Source organism: Otolemur garnettii, unplaced genomic scaffold, assembly GCF_000181295.1.
Source record: "Otolemur garnettii isolate 467f Iridium unplaced genomic scaffold, OtoGar3 scaffold00098, whole genome shotgun sequence".
NCBI classification, from domain to species: domain Eukaryota; kingdom Metazoa; phylum Chordata; class Mammalia; order Primates; family Galagidae; genus Otolemur; species Otolemur garnettii.
This window is the reverse complement of record NW_003852493.1, coordinates 7,287,540-7,308,945: the sequence shown is the minus strand read 5'-3', so window position 1 is coordinate 7,308,945 and position 21,406 is coordinate 7,287,540. Positions and strand designations below refer to the sequence as shown.

General features: G+C 39.6%; 1 protein-coding gene across 4 annotated transcripts in view; it reads left to right on the top strand.

Annotated features, from left to right (window-relative positions):
- Positions 1 to 21,406, top strand: part of ITGB6 (integrin subunit beta 6) — a 78,700-nt gene that overhangs the window by 9,681 nt on the left and 47,613 nt on the right. For all 4 annotated transcript variants that reach the window (XM_012808976.2, XM_012808975.2, XM_012808974.2 and 1 more), the window contains 3 exons: positions 8,252 to 8,417; positions 9,580 to 9,741; positions 12,886 to 12,981. In XM_012808976.2, the coding sequence (XP_012664430.1) occupies positions 8,252 to 8,417; positions 9,580 to 9,741; positions 12,886 to 12,981 (424 nt within the window). The remainder of the gene's footprint in view (positions 1 to 8,251; positions 8,418 to 9,579; positions 9,742 to 12,885; positions 12,982 to 21,406) is intronic.

The following is a 21,406-nucleotide window of genomic DNA, read 5'->3' as shown; positions in this document are numbered from 1 at the left end:
TCACAGCTCACAGCAACCTCAAATTCTTGGGCTTAAATGATTCTCTTGCCTCAGCCACCCAAGTAGCTGGGACTACAAGCACCTGCCACAACATCTAGCTATTTTGTTGTAGTTGTCATTGTTGTTTGGCAGAACCAGGCTGAGTTCAAACCTGCCAGCCCCCCTGTATGTGGGTGGCGTCCTAGCCATTGAGCTATAGGTGCCAAGCCAGTCTTATTTTTCTTTCTTTTTTTTTTTCTTTGATCAGTGAATATTGTACCTGTCTAAAATTGCATTTAGTTCTTTGGTATGGTATGCATCTTTCCCCTACATGAGCTTCAGCAGATAGTCTAGTAGGGCAATGCCATGTAGAATTACATAGTAATTCTGCTCCATGGATTATGTTTAAAATCATTCTTCCTGTAACAGACCAGATAAGACAGAACAACATGTAGTATAATGATGACCAGGAGAAAGAATGAATGTGGAATGTTACCAGAGAAAACAATTAAAATTAACAAGGTTGGGTGACTCAGCTAAGTTAGCCCAGCATCTGGAACTAATAATCAGACTCTGTCCTTAATCAGGCTTCCAGAAAATGAAAACAAGTTTAGCTGTTTATTTAGCTCTGACTGTATTTCATTTCTGCACATATTGATTCATTCAACAAAAATGTATTGAACTCCAACTGTGTACCAAGCATTGTACTAGGCTTGGGGCTATCTGGAAGAAAAAGACCTGGGCCCAGTCCTCAAGGAGCTGAAGTTCTTTGCATAGTGGTTAAGCATATGGGCTTCAGTGTCAGCCCTTAGTTAGAATAGATTGCTTCATCTATTCAGTCATAATGTGACCTTAGGGGGTGAATCATTTCACCTCTCAAATCTTCAGTGTTTTCCTTGGTAAGTTTGAAATAATAATACCAATGATCCAGAGTGGTAGTAAGGATTAGATGAAATAATGAATTTGGCATTGGGCCTGACCATGATAAGTTCTTGAGAAATGGAGGTGCTATTAACAACAACAGAGTGGCTGTGGGGAGAGGAAAGCACTGCATAGAATGCAGCAACCCAGAGGATTATTTATTTGATCTCTTGAAAGGGTCAGTATGTCATGATTTCTAAAGTTGTTTAAAAAAAAAAAAAAATATATATATATATATATATATAAAATCTTCTTGGTAAAATTTACTATTAAGGTTATAAATAGCAAGTATTTTTTTCTGGAACATGATGTTTTTCTTTTCCATTACAGTTCTAATTCTCTCATTTCCTCTGTCCAGATACCACTGCCCCATACACATATACACACCAAGGCAAAGAGTAAATCATCTGATCAAACTAAACCATATAACTATAGAACAAATGTTCTTAACAGAAAGACAATGAGAGGTAAGAGGAAAGAGCATAGAGTTTTTCAGACCTGGATTTAAATGATAACTTTGGACAAACAACTTACTCTCTGTGAGCTCTGTCTCATTATCTGTAAATGGGAATAGTGATATTGACCTCCTAGACTAATTGTGAGGATTTGGGGAGCTCAGAACATAACATCCAAAGCAAGTTTAATTTTCTTCCTCTCATTAACATTTATGGATATATCTGCTAATAATCACCATATTGGAAAGTAAAACTGAAAATTTTTTCAATAATTATTGATTCATTTAATAGTTACAATAAGAAACCCACTGTATATCACTGTTAACATGTGTTTATGAAAATAACTGTATCTTAAAAAAAAAAAGAAAGAAAAATTAGTAAATCTTCTGTTCTGAAACAGAGTGGCAATGTTTTACATTTTTACCAATCTCTTAAATATCTGGTTTAATAGAAGACAACTATATTCTCATATCTGATTCTGCATTTAACCTGTTGAAATTTGTTTTGGTTGTGTTCCATGAATAAAGTTAATCCTCATACAGAAAGACAGGTGGAAAAGGGAGAGGCATTTAATAGCTTTTTCCAATGACTATGGACATTGTTCTCTGATATTACTGAAAGAATATCAATGAATATCTCACATTCTGTTACATTAAAATCCATTGGCCTATCTTGCACTTTGAATGGCATTTTTACCAATGTGTGATTTTTTAATACGATGCCTCAGTCCTTTGAAAAATATTGTTTGACTGAAATATGCAGGTCTTCCAGATTTCATGATACGATATAAAAAAGTCAAGTCACATCTGTTAATATCATCTCCCTTCCCATCAGAGGATGTCTTAAAGTATTTGGAAGTATTGCTAATCCCATAAGCAGTGGATGAAAATTTTCTAAAATTGTTTCTAGTTACCTCAAATTTTGTCAAATTCTGGCAGTTGTTTTCTTTGAAGTGGCAGTCACACTTTGTTCATTTTTTAAAAACATGTCTGCCAAACACTTATTATGGAATAATAGTCTTGCTGTTGATCATTCTTTCACATAATAATGGTGTTTTGTAAAGCAGAGCCAGTTCAGGTCAACCCCTGCATAAATACTTTTCCTCCATAAAAGTTCTTCAGTGTGCAACAGAAACACCTTTATGCATATTTCCCATGCATTGAAATAAAAACCCATGTAGTCAAAGATGCATACTTAGTAAAATTAATAACTTTTGTTGCTTCATGAAGGGCAATCAAGGAAAACCAGTTGTTATTATTATTATTTGTTTCTTGTTGTTTTGTGGGGGTTGTATGTTTGTTTGGGTTTTTTTGGAGACAGTCTTACTTTGTTGCCCTCGGTGGAGTGCCATGGCATCACAGCTACCTCAAACTCTTGGGTTTAAACAATTCTGTGGCCTCAGCTTCTCAAGTGGTTGGGACTACGGGAGCCCACCACAATGCTTGGCTGTTTTTTTGTAAAAGGGGTCTTGCTCAGCTCAGGCTGGTCTCAAACTCCTGAGCTCAGGCAATCTACCCACCTCAGCCTCCCAGAGTGCCAGGATTACAGGTGTGAGCCACTGTCTTTTATCTTTTATCTGCCAGTCTTTTATCTTTTATTTTACTTATTTATTTTTATTTTCTTTTATTTTTTATTATTATGGTAAATGCTTGTTGGTAAAAAATATAAGGATGGCTAGTACAGTTTGGTGCCACAGCCTTGATATGTGCCAAGGTGTCAGCACTTTACTTACTCTTGCTTTCACTTCATCACTGTAAGTGTCACCACAGGAAAAGATGAAAATGACATTTTCCAATTACTGCCAAAATAGTTTGAACTTAAGGACCTCCAGAAAGGACTCAGGGAACCTCATGGGGCTGTGTACCACTTTTTCTTTTCTGTCCTTCCTTCCTTCCTTCTTTCCTTCCCCTCCCTCCCCCCACCTCCCTCCCTTCCTTCCTTCTCCTCCCTCCCTTCCTTCTTTCCTTCCTTCCTTTTTCTTTCTTTCTTTCTTTTCTACTGTGTGTGTATCTCACTTTAAAATCCATGCACAGTAGCACATGTCTGTAGTCCTATCTACTCAAGAGGCTGAGGTGGGAGGACTGCTTGAGTCCAGGGGTCTGAGCCTTGTCAACATAGCAAGAACTTTATCTCTAAAAAAGAAAGAAAGAAAGACCACCCCTTTAATCCAATTTCCACTGCTTTTTGAAGAAGCTTTCTCTATTTTCCTTGGATGGAGATTATTTCACCTTGTAACAATGTTGAAGAAGTTACAGTTTTGAAAGAGTTTCCTTTACCTGTTGTCTGATTTAGATTAAAAAAAAAAAAGTTTTCTTCATTTTCATATTTACAAATGAGTTCAATGTGCATTTTAAAACAGTTAATAGCACAAAGGTTTTGTGTTAGTAATTGCTTGTGTTTCTGTTAGTAAAATTTGTGTTTCTATTAAAGCTTTTGAAGGATGTTTTTAAGCATTGTTTGTTATTTTGTATACTGTGGTGTTTTGCTTTGTTTTATTTTGAATTTGGTGCCAAAAGTGAGCAATTCATTGTAGTTTTACAAAAGAGGAAACAGAATCATAAAATGTTTAAGTGGATTTCCTATATGTCCACACACATAATCACATGTGAGTTATAGCACATAGGTAATTATTACAATGGTAATGAGCCTGTGGAAAATAGAGAATAAAGAGAGAAAACAGAAAGTGTTTCTAACCCCACTCAGAAAAAGATGACATTAACCTTTTGGTATACATCATTATAGTCTTATTTTATGGGTATTTATTTAAAACCTTAACAAAGAATGTAAACAGTACTTCTTTGTATTGTGTTTCATAATCATCCTATATTTTAAATGCAAATCTCTTGCTGTCAAGGGACTAAAAATCAGGTCATTTGGTGAGAGGCACCTATTTCCTTCATTGCTATACTAAGAAAGAAAACAACTAAACATAAGAATTTGGTAGAAGAACTCTGACCCAAACAGGCAGTCTACACTCAAACCATTCCAGGGTGACCCAGCTCTGACCTGCATTGCTTTAGCGCCGTAGTCGGTCATCACATGAATCTGTTTCATGAGTTGAAGTTTGCTCCACTTTCCAAAAGCATAAAGTTCTAGGAAGATTTATGTAACAGATAATTCTAACCAACAAAAATGCAGATTTCTCACAAAAAGATACTACTGCTAGTTCTTTCATTCCAGAAGATGCTAAAATGTCATTTTGGTATGGTACAGACCAGCAGCCCCAAATAAAAGATTCAACAATTTCCAAGAATAGTTGAGGCCCAGGGACAGTGGTATACCTAACATGGTTATATGCGTAATCTCATATAATCTTTACGGCAACTTTTTCACATGGGTATTATAATTATCACCCTCATTTTATGGATGAGGACGTGGAGGCCCAATAGAGTTAAGTAACTTGCCCAGGGTTAGATAACTGTTCATTGTTTTTGTTCTAAATCTAATGTGCGTTCTACCACTCCACAGCTGCTTTAAAAACTGTAAGGGCAAAAAGGACAAATCTAAAATCATTGTCATTCGACACAATAACTATTTCTAAAAAGAATTAGACCTCTTCCTTATATTGTACTTTAAAATATCTCACATTTGTCAATAAAAATTTGACTGCAAGGAAAGTTTTGAGGTATGTATCCAAAACCATCATAAAATTAAAAGACACGCTACAAAAACAATAGGTTAATATTGTTAAGAAAGTTCTTAGGCTTAACTTAGAATAAGAAAATGAGCAACGGTTTGAAGGGCAGTGGTTTCTACTTGTAATCCTAGCATTCTGGGAGCCCATGGCAGAAGGATCTCTTGCTTGAGATCAGGAATTTAAGATCATCCTGAGCAAGAGCAAGACCTTGACTCAAAAAAAAAAAAAAAAAAAAAAAATTAGCTGGGTATGGCAGCCCAGCCTGTGGTCTCTGGTATCCATGAAGCTGAGGGAGGAGGATCACTTGAGCTTGGAGTTTGAGGTTATAGTCAGCTAGGATGACACCATTGGCCTCCAGCCAGGCAACAGAGCAAGACCCTGTCTCAAAAAAATAAAAAGTAAAAGAACACAGAAAATGAGCAAAGGATATAAGCTGACAATTAACAAAAGAAAAAAATAAATATAAAATGTCACTAAATATGAATAAGTATTCAGTCTCAGGAGTAATAAAACGAAAATGAATGACACTCAGATGCCATTTTTCACTGACAAACCAGTACAGTTTGTTTTGTTTTCTTAAATGATGCTGTATCACACACTAATATAAGAAATGACACCTGATAACAAACTTTTCAGAAAGCAATTTGCCAATATGGGTCAAAAGGTAGCCTAGCAATCCCCTATCAAAGAACTTATTTTACGCAAAGATATATATTGAAGGACCATGATATTGTTTAATTACAGAAAGAATTTCAAAATAAATATTGAGCAATAAAGAGATAATCCAAAAAACCGTGATGCATCTCACAGCCATTACAATTTATATTTTTATTTTCTTCTATATGCTCTTATATAAAACTCAAATTGTCTTCAGTGAACATGCATTATTATTTTACTCAGGGGAAAAACCCATGATTCTGGAGATATCATTAGCCAAATTTATTACCTGTCTTCAGGTTTGTGCTAGACTGTGTGATATGATCTATGTAAGAATTAATGCTACTGTTCATTAAGCATTTACTCTGAAAGCTCTTTGTGCTGTGTGCGTTGCATATTTTATCATTCAAGCCTCACAACAACTCTGTTACACAGATACTATCTGTGGTCAGCACTTCGGAGTTTCAATAAAATCTGGTGCACCATATTAAAAATAAGAGAATAAGATTGCCTTCTGAGAGTTAAAGTTAGACAGAACGAATCAGAAAAGAAATATGAAAAGTTACCTGCAAGCAACTGACTTTCTTCCGGGCCCAACAGACTAGGTGTCAGAACACAGCTTGAAGGAATCCACAGTGCTAGTGAGCTAGGGGAGGGCAGAGAAAAGGTTGACGGAGGCAAGTGTGGGACACACCCACCCAAGAGCCTCCATTCAGGCGCTCCCAGAGTTTCCAGTCCCGCTGGCTGCTAGAGCTCTTCAGGCTTTTGTCAGCTGAGGAAGCAGACCCCAGCTGGGCGAGGGGCCAGATGTGATCAAGAGCATCCATTCTGGAGGTGGCTTCCTTGGGACATCCCGGGCAGTGCCATTCAATGCTAGGCCCTCTACCTCCCTGTTGTGAAGCCCGGGGATTCATCAGATTCTGCCCTGCTTTCCACGAAAGGCTCCTGACAGGCACAAAGTGTTTGCCCTCACAGACACCAGCATTCCGGTCCCAGTGACAGCTTCATTACTCAGTGTAAAAAAACCCTGTAATCGTTCTGATTTATAAACAGTCTATTCTCATTATTCACGGTGGTCATGTTAGCTGTATAGTGCACTATCACTCATGCCTGAACGAGGCTTATCTCACACACAGACTTTCTCCGTAAGACACATCGGGGCCTTCTTGTACTCAGGTCACTAAACAGCATTTCAGCATTATGCTTGGGGGCCATTTTAAACCGTGAAATTACCAATGAAAAGCGCACAAAAGAAAAGAACATGGCGCTAAATAGATCCTGACAAGGACACATGCTTCCAGGAGAAGAGGAGAGACAAGAAGGCAGAGCCTCACCTTGTTGACCTCAGCTGGGAATGTGCACAGAGGGAGACATGTTTGTGTTTGGTTTTTGCCTTCGTGCGAGTGCATGGGTGACTGAGGAAACACTGCAAGTATTGATTTCGGGCTTACAAATAAATTCTAGGGAGTAGATGAATTCAAGAATACAGAATCTATGAACAATGAGGATTGACTGTATACCTCAGGCAGATGAACTTGAACTAGAGCCTGGCCCTGGGAGATGCACCTTCAAGGGCCGACCGGCAGAGCTGAAGCCCAGGCCCTGCCTGTGCTCCTCCAGTGTCAACTGGCTCTTCCCCAGGTAGCACCCCACACCCTCACTGGGTGCTGCTCCTTTTGTACTTCTACACCAATGGCTCCCAAACTTTAGCCTACATCCACAGGCTTGGCACAGCACAGGTTGCTGAGCCCACACCCAAGGAGCACTCCAGATTTTGCATTTCTAGCAATTTCCCAGGTGAGGCTCATGCTGTTAGTCTAGGGACCTCACTTTGAGCACCTCTGCTCTACGTTATGATCCTCGGTTTAAAACCCTAAAGCTCAGAAGTTTTGAGTAACTTGCCCAAAGTTACATGCACAGCTAGTAACTATCTTTCCAATAAGATGTGGACTGAATTCATGATCAGCCCTTTCTGTCTGACAATGGTACCTTTGGTGAAGATTCTCTCCTAACATGGCATTTTTAAGCAGTAGTTTCATCCCTGTGCTGGCCCACAGCAGTGGTTTCAATCACAGTCAAATTGGACTTTAGAACCAAGAGCCCTTTAAAGCCCTTGGCAGGCAATGCTGGGAATGCAGGAGGAAGCAGAGGAGGAAAAAGACTAGTCCTCGCTGGTCTTGCTCCAGAGTGACTCATACTTGATGGCAGCTTGAGCTGATATGAATACAAAAGAATTGTCATCACGTAAACTTAAGGGTGAGCTTTGGTTGGAAAGCAAGAGAAGGTTGTGATTATACATATACACACACACATACACAGAGAGGAGGTGAGAGTCTGATCATTTGATTATCTGTTATCTGAGTTTGAGCCAGAACAAGACACATAATAACCTCTAAATAAATGTTAGATGATACGGTCACCATGGAGGGTGGAGTAGAAGATGATAACAGCAGCCTCAACAGTGAGATTCACAGCCAGGTTATAGTCAGGTGCTCTACAAAAATTAATCTTCATTTAAGGAAATGTTGCCAGGATATCATATCTACTAATTGTGAGTTGCATCGTATTTCATCAAGAACATTTTTGCATCTTACCTTTGCAGTAGTATTCCGTATTCCTGCTTGCCGACATTTGGATTCAAACACATTTTGCCCTTGACGAATGATGCCGAAAGGTTCAATGAAATTGTGAAGAATCAGAAAATTTCTGCTAATATAGACACACCTGAAGGTGGATTTGATGCAATTATGCAAGCGGCTGTGTGCAAGGTACTGGTGAGGGGAGTGGTGTTGCAGTCTGCTAACCAAATTTCATCTCTTATTAACAAATCTACTTGGAAACCTGAGCTAATGTTCTTTCCTTTAGATGCTGTATTTCTTAAAGCACAAAATTTTTGCAACCTTTTTGATTAAATTACATTGAAATGCAGAATGCTTTTATGCCTACTCAATAATCTAAGAAAATTATTGTTATATGTATCGGGAAAATTTAGTTGAAACAATGTACATGATTGATTTTCAAAGACCAAGATCAGTTTAATTAGCTTTTGGATTAGCCATGGTGGAAAAAAAAGTCAAAGGTAAGAACGTTAATGAAAAAAGTACAAATGTCCTGAATCAGAATATACCAATACACAGGATTACGTACCTCTTGTTTTGAACCAACAAAGGAAGCATCAGAAGTTACACTGCCTCTACGACATTGCAGAAACATTGCTCTTCCTTGACTATCTGACAATTGCCTTGACTATCAGAATGATTGCCTTGTCTTTAGGCAATAGCCCTTCATGGAAAATACACGTACCAAGAAATGAACAGTGCTGAGGCTTCTAGAAGGTAGGAGGGCCAAGGAATTAGAAGAGAAAGGAAAGGGGGAAGGTGGGATAGAGCAGCCAGGATGCGTTTTTCCACAGACAGTCTAATTAGCAGGACATTGGGGCCCTACCTTAATAAGTAATTCTTATCTTTGTATTAGGTTTATAATTTTTGAATAATATCATCAGAAAGAGGAATATGTGCCTAAATGTTGAGTGACATTTAAACGTAACAGGCTTGCTTTGAGTTCATCTTGTATTGCACTTTGACTATTTTCACGTCAGTTTGGATTTGGGATTATCTGTGATCTTCTCTACCTCCTCCTCTCATTTCTCTGATTTAAATTGAAAGCTGGACAATTGAACAGTAACTAATTATATAGAAGAGCTATTTTTCTAAAGCATAAATCCTTTGACGATGTTATCCAGAAAAAAAGCAAATGTCACAGAATTTCATGCTTTTAAAATATTATCAACTCACAGTAGATGAAAAAGACTAAAATAGATAGAATAGCAATACATTGTTTCTATCTGAATGTGTCCAAGCATAATTGATCCACACTCAATAAATACCTACCTCTCTCCAATACAATATGGATGTTTCTTTCTCATTGTAGGAAAAAATTGGCTGGCGGAACGATTCCCTTCACCTCCTGGTCTTTGTGAGTGATGCCGATTCTCATTTTGGAATGGACAGCAGACTGGCAGGCATCGTCATTCCTAACGATGGGCTCTGTCACTTGGACAGCAAGAACGAATACTCCATGTCAACAGTCTTGGTGTGTAACCCACACTCTATGCTGTTTTCAGGGCTATAAGTAGGCAAATGAAGTACCAATTGCAGCACACATTTTCTGATTTGAGATTAACAATTTTCACCCTCTCAATTCTTGCTGTCACAAAAGGTTCCCACAGGACCATAGGTAGACCGTGAGCACATATGGGAAGTTTGGATCTGCCATGACACATGTGATCCTAGAATCTCCCCCAACTTTTCAAAGAGCCTGGGGCTGCTCATTCTGTTGTTTACCACAGACCCCCCAACGGGGGCCCAGGCCAGAGTAGTAGCCAGTATGGATCATCATGAATGATGGTCCCTAGGTCACACCATGCTTTCAGGGACCATGGGGCTCCATGGGAAACCACTGGTCAGGTATGGCTAGTGTTTATTAAGCTTTGGCTTATTTTCTCCCACTTAAAAAATGCTGATGGCATTCAGCAACAATGACAAAAAAGACACTTGACTTTTCCAAAGCCAGGAAAAATTTTGAGAGCTCTTTTGACATACATGGTCTCCTCCTGTCCTGAACAGAACACTACATATCCACCTGTTTCCCCTGAATAAACTGAGGCTGCCAAGCTGGTGCATAGATTTGTTATTCCCTCTGTCTGGAATGCCCTTCTCTCCTAGGCTGCTGAGAAACTCTTAATTATCCTTTAAAAGCCAGATCAATCACCATTGCCCCCAAAGAGCCTCCTTGACCTTGCTGGGGTGAGAGGCAATCTTCTTTCGCTCTCATACACAGATGTCTTCTTGCGCATCTCTATATGGAAATGTGTTTGCTTTCATCTATCTGTCTTTCTCTATTGTGTAATCGTCAGAGCCAGGATGGGTTTATTATCTCTGCTTCTGGAGAGCACAGTGCCTGGAACACAGTGGGTGGTGACTAACGTATGAAATAAAATTGACTTCTGAAGCAGCAACCTGTCAAGGTCATGTTATCCCCATTTAACACTTGAGAAAATATGGTACAGGGAAATTAATTGCCTTCTTAAGACAACGATGCTGTGGAAGAAATGTATGAGAGAGAGAGTGAGAGAGAAAGAGAAGCTAGAATTCTAATATCAATTGGAAAAACTATTCTCTAAAAACTCTTAACAGTTTCTAAGTTACTCACTGCTGCTCCTCAACCTAAATTACTAATGTAACATGAAAGTTTTCACTAACTTTTGATCAGCAGCATTTCCCAGATGGATATATTTTTTTAATCACAAAATCTGACTGTTCCCGTTACAGTATCAGCGAGGTAGCCACATTTTGTCTTTTAGTTGACGAGGGCAAGAAACTCTGAGAAAAAGATCCCTTTTCCATTTCCTTTTTCTTGCAACTTTTCAAGTGCCTACGATAGACATCTTGAAAGTAGCAAGATACTGGATGCTAACACTACCTGTTGCCTAATGTGACTGTCTCATCTAACAAATGTTCAATTTATTCTTTCCAAATCAGTTGCTACAGAAGCCATGGGACGTCTCCAGGCCTGCCTGCAACATAGCCCTCTTTGAGCACATCTTATAGCCTAAAATTGGTCCAGATTCTTGGGCCACAAAACAATAGGATGTGGTTCTAAACCTTAAACTTAACAATATAGTTGTAGGAATTCAACCAACAGATGTGATTCAAATAGAAACCCACTTTGGCCCACCTAGGAAGGGCTACTACCCTGATGGTACAAGCACAACAGCTGAAGGTGTAGGAACATGTGGAGATAAGGAGGGGCTGGCACTGGAGGGGTTTCAGCTTTAGGATGTGATGTTTTGGGTAGTTGAAAAGCAGAGGAAACTGAGTGTGTACGAGATGTATATGATTTGCTGTCTCTACTAATAAAAATCCAAAAAGTGCATATTACATAGCTACATTTGCCACTGTGCAATTTTTCAGAGTATTAATTTGTTTCTCTTTCTAAAAATTTCACATTAATATGAGGGCACAATGATTAAGTTCATTGTTTGCATTTCAAGCTGCAAGGTAAAGTTCAAGCTGCATTTTTGTTCCACTGATACATTCATTTCCAAGTACTTCAAAAAAAATAAAAGAAGTCATTAAGTATGAAATTTGAAGATGGACTTTACTCAGAGGGTGTGCTGTATACCCCTTACATTGTGCACCTTAGGTGAGAGCTTACCAGTCACCCCCCTCCTCCGCCTTCCCCCTCCTATTTGAATTTAGCTGTGTTATTTTCTATTGCAGAGTATTTGGGGCAAAATTCCACTATCTCTCAACTCAAACCTTATCCCCAAAGACTTTAGATGAAAGTATAGTGCAGAGACTCCATGAACATCCTGCATTAGTGTAGAGGAGGATTTAGTCCCCAGGGTTCTTCTGTTCTGGCTGACTTCCCTTCCGCCAGGACAGGCATGGCCTTAGTTTAATTGTTTGCAGGCTACTCCCTCATTTGGATTTCCTCTTTGTACATTAGCCACATTTGGATTCACATGACAGCCAAATGTGCTCCATGTTTTCCAGACTTGGAAAGTAAAGTCCATCTTCACATTTGATAAATAGTGACTTCTTTTATTTTTTTTCATTACTCACGTCACTTGGAAATGAATATGTCTATATAACAAAAATACAACTTGTTTTCAGTTGTCCTGCAAAAATATTGCCAGATCCCTTACAACAGATCGTTGACATTAAAGAGGTAATAAAATCAAACCAAGAACTGGCACAGGACTGCTACAGTGTGTCATTCCTCAGCTCACTGTCCCCTTCTCAACTTCTCCAGTTCCAATGAGAGTTTCAGAGCTACAGGAGTCCCCCACATACATCCTAATCTAACTGCCACCCCCTTCCCTCTCGACCACTCTCTGCGTGCTGGTGAGTACCTGAGAAGTGACAGAACCCCCTGTACCACATTGACAGGAATTGACCCTTAGGATTTCATTAGACTTACAAGATTTTAGAAAAAAAAGTATTAAACCAAGTAAATGAATAAAGCTGACAGTGTACTTTTTTACTTAGAGTGATAGATACAATAATGCCTGTGAGCGCTGAAGGGCCAAATTTAGGAAGATATCTCTTAAAAAAAGTAGAATTAAAAAATAAAATAAAGAAAAAAATTTTTAAAGATATATTTAAAAATAAATATACCTTTATTTTATATTCTTTTCTTAAAGTGACACAAAAATCTATCTGTTACTTTTAGGAATATCCGACAATTGGACAACTCATTGATAAACTGGTGCAAAACAACATGTTATTGATCTTTGCAGTAACCCGAGAGCAAGTTCATTTGTATGAGGTAAGCAAACAAAACTGGAGAAATTCCTACAGGGAGCTTGTGTGTCATGAAACTGTAACATTAACTCAGTGTAATGTTAATGTCAGGCATGGTAAGGCCTTTTGATAATCATTAACACATTCCAAATGTACTGGGCACTTGGCAAAGTGCATCCATTTACTGCTTATGGTTTAAATTGTAAACATGAGGTGCAGAGGGAAGCTGGGGGCAGATATGGTGGGCAAGGAAGAAGAGTCACGGAAATAAAAAAGGTAAGTGGGAGGAGAGAACCGGTAAACAGAGGCCTGCCTCCTAAAGGAAAAGTAGCCCCTCTCCCCTTGAACGCTTTCATCTGACAAGTTAACAGAGAAAGGAAAAAAAATCCCGAGAGTGGGAGAAGACTTGACCTTAAATTATTTGACATTTATAAATTAGAAACAGAGTGGGCATGAGACACAAGCTGTTGAGAAATAGAAAATGAAAAGAAAAAAAAAAAAACGTGTTAAATGAGGCCAGAAAATAATTTACCCCTTAAAGTAATTTGAATATGCAGTTCAAGTTTTTGAACTGCAAAAAGAGAACCGTTGCATTAGTTAAGATGATGCATTAGTTAAGTTTATAAGCCCCGGCACAAACTTTCAAACATACAGCATATGCAAACACAAAAGATGTCTAAGGTTTCTTTCCAGCCTCAGAAAAACAATATGCCAAAATGCCATGAACTGAGGTGCTAGCAACTGATCCAGTCCTAATCTGCAGTTTCACAAAGAAGTTGAGTCTTTAGCCTGGACCCTAGAAAATGGAGAGGAATGGTACTCCCTGTGATTTCCAAGCACAAGCATCAAATACCCCTAAATTCAGAGTCTGCTCTCCCATTCCTTTTGAAAAGACTTCGTAACTTGCTTGCTGACTTTACAGGGCTCATGACACTAAGATTATTTCACAGAAGGCTTTGATTAAATGCCACTCACTACTAACGACCGCACGGCCCATGAACTTGCATCAGGTTCTGCAGAAAGGATCCAGGAGGAGATGCTATCTTGCATTTTTAATGAGAGGGGGGTATTGTACTCCCAGGTGAGATTACCTGCTGCTGCCAACCGAGGAAGTCCCTGGCAACCAGGCTCCATACTCGATGCCTTTGTTCTGCTCAGAGACCATGTGGTTCACCTGATCTGAGCATTTTCTTAAGGCTCATTAGTATGTGATATTTGTTTCCAGTGGTTTTAGGTAGTAGAGTTGCAGCTGAGATTTAAAAAATACCCCCAAATACAATAGTGAGTCTATTCTGCCTTTGATCCTCAAGGCTAGAGTGAGAGGACCCCAGAGGTCACGACACCTCCTCCACAGTGGGGCTCTGGTTTAGAAGGGGGAGGGGAGTCAATGAACTTTTCTTCCAAGGGGAGTCTGGGGAACACGATTGATGATCATGAATATAAACTCCCATAACTCACTTTGGTAATAGTCTTTAAGACTCACAACTCATTTATACACCTCCCCAAAACTGCTATTAAAAGGACAGAGGAGGATGAAAAATAACTAGGTAGCAAAACAGAATCTGCTGGATTTAAGCTTGTTGCATCCCTGGTTCCTCTGTTGCAAAGGAAATGATCATTCCCAAGGAAAACGCCAGATTAGAGCCTGGCTCTAATGCACCAGCAGGACATTCATTTTGCCTGCTTTCTAATCTCATTATGGGGCGAATTTATGTTCTGTCATGATCTGTGGTCTTCACCATCCAGGCTCCTCTAAATTCAAAGGGACGTTTTCAGGGACTCCAGGTCAGCAGCCCACTCTCTGACTCTGGTCGTTTCATTATTTTATTTTTATTTTGATGGGCTCATCATTCCATCTGCATTAGCCGGGGTGGACAGCAACCCTAATGACAGCAATGTTGCACCTCCCTGAAACCTTCACCCAGCATGAAAATGCTGATCTCCTGTTTTATTGGCAATGAACACTGAAATAGACCAATAATGGCTTGTGTTGCCTTTCACTTTAAATCTCCGGGAAAAGGAAATCTATGTGTGCCGGAGTCCCATGCAATCTGATGTTTGGAGAGCGGTGCTGTAAGGAATGAAGAATCACTGAAAAATAAAACCAGTGATAAGACAAATAAAGCAATTAAGTGGTTAGATTTAATGGAAATTCTGGAAGGAAAATTATTTGTCGGGTTACGTGTTAGGCATAGTTATATGTCTACATGGGAGGCAGAGCATGGGTTAGATTCAATGAAAACCCTGTCTACAGCAAATAAGATTTATGTGGCCCACTCACGGAATGCAGGAAAAATGACTGTTTTTTCAGTAACTTTTTGTAAGATGCTTTAGACTGCCCAGGTATGTAGTGTGTTTGTACTTGGTTCTAACAGAGCAGAACAAACCATGGAAAGCAGAAAGTAAGCAGTTTTGCCTTCAGTTCAATGTGACTGCAGTGTGCACCCCGGACTCTCCCAAACAGATGATTTTGAACAAACTTATTATTAGGAATAGCTTCCTGTTTGTCCAATTATAGGGTTCAAAAGATAATGATAGATAATAGACTGAACAGTAGGTAGGATATTACATTCTAGGGCTAAATACTGTTTTGAATCAGGATTCAATTACCCAAGTCAAAAAAAAAAATGTAATATCTCCTCTGTCGTTTTTAAATGTTTACTGCTAACTTACATGAAGATTGTATCAATCTACTAAACCTTAACTGTGTAATGTGACGAGCTTTACCTGCCTAGTGAGACAATGAGATGGAAAGCAATTCAATAAGTGCTCTTTGCTACCTTGTCAAATTATATTATAGACTCACGTGGGGTTACTTGCAAGCCTTTGAAATAGCCTATACCTTTACAAAATGTCTGCATCTGTCTGGAAAAGGAGACATTAGTGAAGTTAACAGCAACACTTATCGTATGAACTGGTATGATGATGTAATGCCGAAACAGACAGAAAGTAAACAAGAAGTACACACGGAAACAGACACTCTCAGTTTACTCACTACTGAATATATGACGACTACTTAATTTTCCTGCCATTATTAGGACAAAGTGACTTATCTAAAGCATGGAGACAGGAAGTACAAACAGGCTTTTATGCCACCAAAAGGCCCTTTCCTATGGAAACACCAAGTCCTCAACCCTCAGATCTTAGAGGAGAATGGTGGGTCTTGCTCATGTTTCTGGCCCGGGTGTCCAACTGGTGGCCCGTGGGCCACATGTGGATTATGTGAGGACTTTTTGCTTATCTGTGGTGGAAGATACCACAAAAATTACGCACGGAACTTTTTTTTTCTACTCATCAGCTTTCGTTAGTGTTTGTATGTTAAATGTGTGGCCCAAGATGACAATCCTTCTTCCAATGTGCTGCAGGGAAGCCCAAAAGTTGGGCAATCCTGGGGACCAATTCTCCATATACAGTAGATTCTCAGTAAATATTTGTCAAGTGGATAAAGAAGTACAAAAAAATACAATAAAAGCACCTCATTTTTTCTAAAATTGGGTCAAATGTTCTAAATAGGGACTTGGAGTTTCCCATAACCAATACTTGTCAAGGCTGAGAAAACCCAGGCGCACAGGGCAGGTGGCAGCACTACCCACTGCCAGGACCTGCTAAGATCCTCTGCAGTCCTGGCTGTCCATTTTTCTACCTCTTTGCCGTGGATAAAGATGGCACTAGAGAAAAAAATGCTCTGCCATCGTCTTAGGACCAACGTGGTGGAAACGCTCCCCTGCCTCCTTACCAGGTGTGAAACGAAAGCCCTGAGCAGGAATCTACCCGATGTCCCTCAGAGCCGTAAATACTTGCAAAGAGGAGCCACAATATGCTATGAGCCTGATGTTCTTGGGGGGCTCATGAAATTATCTGCCACACACAAGTTTCCATTTTCAGGAACCAATAACCCAGTAAGTTTTGATTTCACCTCTTCTTTCTTCTACTTGGTCTCTTGAATTTGTCATTGTAGCAAAGGAGGAAAGAAGCAGAGAAAATGGGGAGGGAGATAACCCCCAAATCGGACCTCTTTGCTGTTGGTTATTGTTCTGTTTTATAATGTTCCTGTTGGAGAAAATCGAAACAACTTTGCTCCAGTGGAAATCCCTTTATCTCTCTAGCCTCAGTTTTAATTTTTTTTAATTTCACAAAAGGAATATTTTTTAGTTTTTTCATGTGTGAACATTTTATTAATTTTTTTATTAAATCATAACTGTACATTAATGCATTTATGGGGTACAATGTGCAGATTTTATGTACAATTTGGAACGCTTACATCAAACTGGTTAACACAGCCTTGACCTCACTTGCTTGATTGTTGTGTTAAGACATTTATACTCACCTGTGGTGCATATTGCAAGAGTGCATGTAAAATCTGTTACGAGTAGAGTGTAAGTAGCCTCAGTTTTTAGAAAACAAAAAAGGGCTGGACCCAATGGTGAGCAACTTTAACAGTTGGTGACTCCAAGATGGAGAATTTATCATGAATTCCAATGATCTCCATATGGATACCAAAGTTTAGTTAGCTGTAATTTTACAGAATGGTCTAAAAAGTTGTTTTTGATTCTATCAATCCCATCCCGTAATTGGGTATTCCAAGCTGTGATTTCAGTACAAATAAAATCATCTAGGAGTAAAAAGACAACTTCTGGATTATGAGACACCTCCATGGAGTCAATAAATTGCTCTTTATTTAAGTATAAAGGAAAGGATTTTAATTTCTCCTTAGTTGATCGTATCTGGGAACAAAGACCGAGGAGAACCAGCTGCCTACACTTTCCCCATTAATGAAAACCTCCCTCAGAGAGGAGAGAGGGAGGATTTGGAAATAAGATTCATGTCTTCAGATTATCAGGCAAAGCTGTTAGGAGCATTTGTAGGGTAATTAATAAATCCTAACCATGAAAAAAAATCATTAGCTACTCCTTAAATCACACACAGTACTTTTCTTCTAAAGAATTCAAAACCTCACAATCTAGAAAATAAACACAGAGGATGACCTGTGGTACAGATTTAAAGTAGGGGGCTCAATGAGATGTCCATTTCAGCCAACCTATGTAGAATTACAAAAATGGGATTTCATTAATACAAGGTCCAAATGTTTCAAGATTGACACAACACACAGAAGGATCAGCACACTGTTAGAACCCAGATGCTGTGGACTGCACAGTAATTCATTCATCAAACGTTTCCTGACCCACCCTGAACTAATCCAGAGTTTGTGGCCACAGAGGAGAATGAGATACAGCGCTTGCCTCGGGAAGTCTCATAGAGGATTAACAAATTTGTAATCTAGTCATTTGCCTCAAAAACAGGATGAGAGCCTTTTAGAGATTTTGTTCTAGAAAGAGACCCCCAGTGGAGGGTTGCTGAGGGGCCAGACTTTTCACGTCTGTCAGTATTTTCACTCTTTTCACTGTCTTTGTTAGGAGGGCTATGAATTCACCAGCAAGCATAAAGCTGTATCTGATGCCAGCAGCATCAAGTGTTTCACCAAGCCCTTCACTTTCCAGGGGTGAACACGGGGGCTGGAGATGATATGCAACTGTGATTATGATAATAATAGGGTAACAGGGAACCTTTGCTGAGAGCTTATTAGGTGGCAGCCTGGGAGTTCAGGCTTTGACGCTCATTTTATCATTTAATCTCCCTCTTATGGCTACAGAACCCAAAATAGCAAAGCAAGTTGCAGGTGAGAGGTAGGATTTGAACCCAGACAATCTGAATCTAGAGCCTCTACCAGTGAAATAAGTGGCAATCAAACTTGGGCTGCTGTGTTGAAAGAGCATGACAATTCTGAACCACTAGTCCACTAGAGACACAGCCTATTAATAAAGTGACCAACGTGAAAGAGCACAGAGCCCACGGGTGGAGCAGAGCGGCCTGGGATGAACCAGTAGATGAATTCCCTCCACATGGCAGAGTCCTTCAAGATCAGCAACGCTTGATCTAGGGACTCTTACAAATCATTTTTTATGTTATCACATTTCTCAGAATTTATCCCTGTATTGCTATTAATTGGGGTAACAGAACAATTGAATATGTGTAGACTTGAAGGAAGAGAGACACTTGGATTCTGCCCTGTGGGTTAAGCTCTGAGTGGTAAGAAGAGGCCTCACAGCCAGGGAGCGTTACACCTTGGCCAATCGTTGTAAAACAGTTACTGTCGGTGTGAGTCTCTGCGGTTCAGAGGGGAAATGCGGGCACGTGCTCTAACAAAGGCTCTGGGTTTATTATGATGATATACTTCAAGCATACAGAAAAACAGAGCAATATAATAAACACCCACCTACTGACCACCCAGTTTTCATGTATCTTAACATTTTGCCACCATCTTCGCTTCATATTTTTAAAGAAATAACACATCCTACAGCTGCCTGCTACGTTATTGCCCAACTCTGGTACCACTCCTGCCTCTTTCCTTCCACATAGGTAACCGGCATCCTGAACTTTCTGCTCATGATGCTCACATTGGGTATTTTATGCTATTAAAAAATACGCCTATATCTGCACGTAATGATGTAGTATTGACTTAGAAGTTTAATTTCACACTGTATATATTATTTTTACAACTTGCTGTATGGACCTGATGTTACTTTAAAAAAATCATATCTTCTTATTATGGCAAACTAGATACAACATCAACTTTACCATTTTAACCACTTTTCAGTGTACAGGTGTGTGGCAGTGAGTGCATTCACATTATTTTGCTCAATATTACGCCTTTGTGGCTTATCCGTGCAGGTATGTGTATCGCTAGCTAGCTCCATTCTGTCCTCTGGTCTTAGTATATAAAGGCAATGTGTTCATTCGGCACCTGAGGGTGTCAGGGCACTTCCAACTGTGCAACCTTATGAATGTGGTGGCCCTGCACATCCTTGCTAACACAGAACTAAGGGTACCTGGAACCCGCCTCCTACCATCACCGGGAAAAGAATAACTAGAGCTAACCTTCATACCTGGCAGGTCAGTTCTTTCATTGTTCACAGGAGCTCTATTATTCAGGTTTATTATTATTCTTGTTTTACTACCAAGATACTGAGGTCCAAAATATTTGGTTAAATTACCCAAGGTCATTCAGCCTTCAGTAGTAGAGTTGGACCTATCCACCCACATCCTCTGCCCTTGAGCCAGATCTCTTAACTAGACCACTTCTGTCAGGTGCCTGGCCGTGGCTACCCTGGTCTTGTGAAGTCACTGTTGAGGCCCTGAAAGGTGAATAAGTAAGCCTGAGATGGGTATGTTGATTTCCTTGGGTTGCCAAGGTACCACACGCTAGGTGGCTCACAACTGAAATTTATTTTCTCATGGTTCTGGAGGCTAGAAGTCCATGGACCTGTCCTTACCTCTTGCTGGCTTCTGGTGATGCCCTGAGTCCCCGGTGTTCCTTGGCTTACAGATGCATCACTGCAGTCCACCTCCATTGTCATGTGGTGTTCTCCCCCACATGCTGGCCTCTGTGTGTCTCTTCTCTTCATACAAGGAACCAGTAGTATTAGATGAAGGGCCTGCCCTGCTCCAGTATGACCTCTACTGAGGATCCATATCTAGAAAGGAAGTCCCTGGGACAGAGGAGAATGTCACCTTCAGTTTTACTGAGTTTGTCCAGTTGTTTTCCAAAGTGGATGTATCAGGTACTCTCCCACCAGCAAAGCAGTATGGAAGTGTGGCTAAAACAAAACTTTACATTTTTCTTTTTCTTGTTATAAAATTAATGGGTTATTCACAAAAAGAAAAAAGGGGGGGAATATAGCTAGCACAACGAAAGAAATAAAGATCACTCACAAACTCACCACTCAGACATCGTGAACCACTGTTGACATTTTAGAATGTTTTCCTGTCTTTTTTCTTTGCATTTATTTACATATTTTAATGTAATTGACATAATACTTTTGAATAATTTTATATAGTTACCGTCTTATACAGTGATAAAAATTAAATTGCATTTAGTTATATATCCATCACTTTTATTGAAAAGAATGACATTATAGAAAAGCAAGGTCATTCTACAAAAATCGGAGCCTATAGTTGCCATACTTTCGGCGTAATTGCTTTAAAAGAAAAGTGAACTTGCTCCCTCCCTCTAGCACTCCCTAAACCTGCACAAATACTACATTTTTGTAGTATATACTACATCTCCTGGGTTACATTTTTATATATTCATATAACAGTTGGTTAATATTTGTCAAGTTTGTGTTGGACAAGTTATGTCTAGTATCCATTTTCGAACCCCTGAATGTGCCCCCTTGTTGAGGACTCTCACATACATGAACAGGACTCCTCTGTGAGCCACAAGTGCCCAAAGCTGTGTAGTTACCCTTCTCTACAATGTCTCTGTGCCCCACAGAACAAGGGGACTCCTGTTTAATTCAGTTACCCATCTATCCTCTGCAGCCTTTCCCCTGAAGTCACAGTGGGCCACTCTGTGTAGCATCTGCAAGGCTGGCCCAAATAATAGCTGTGCT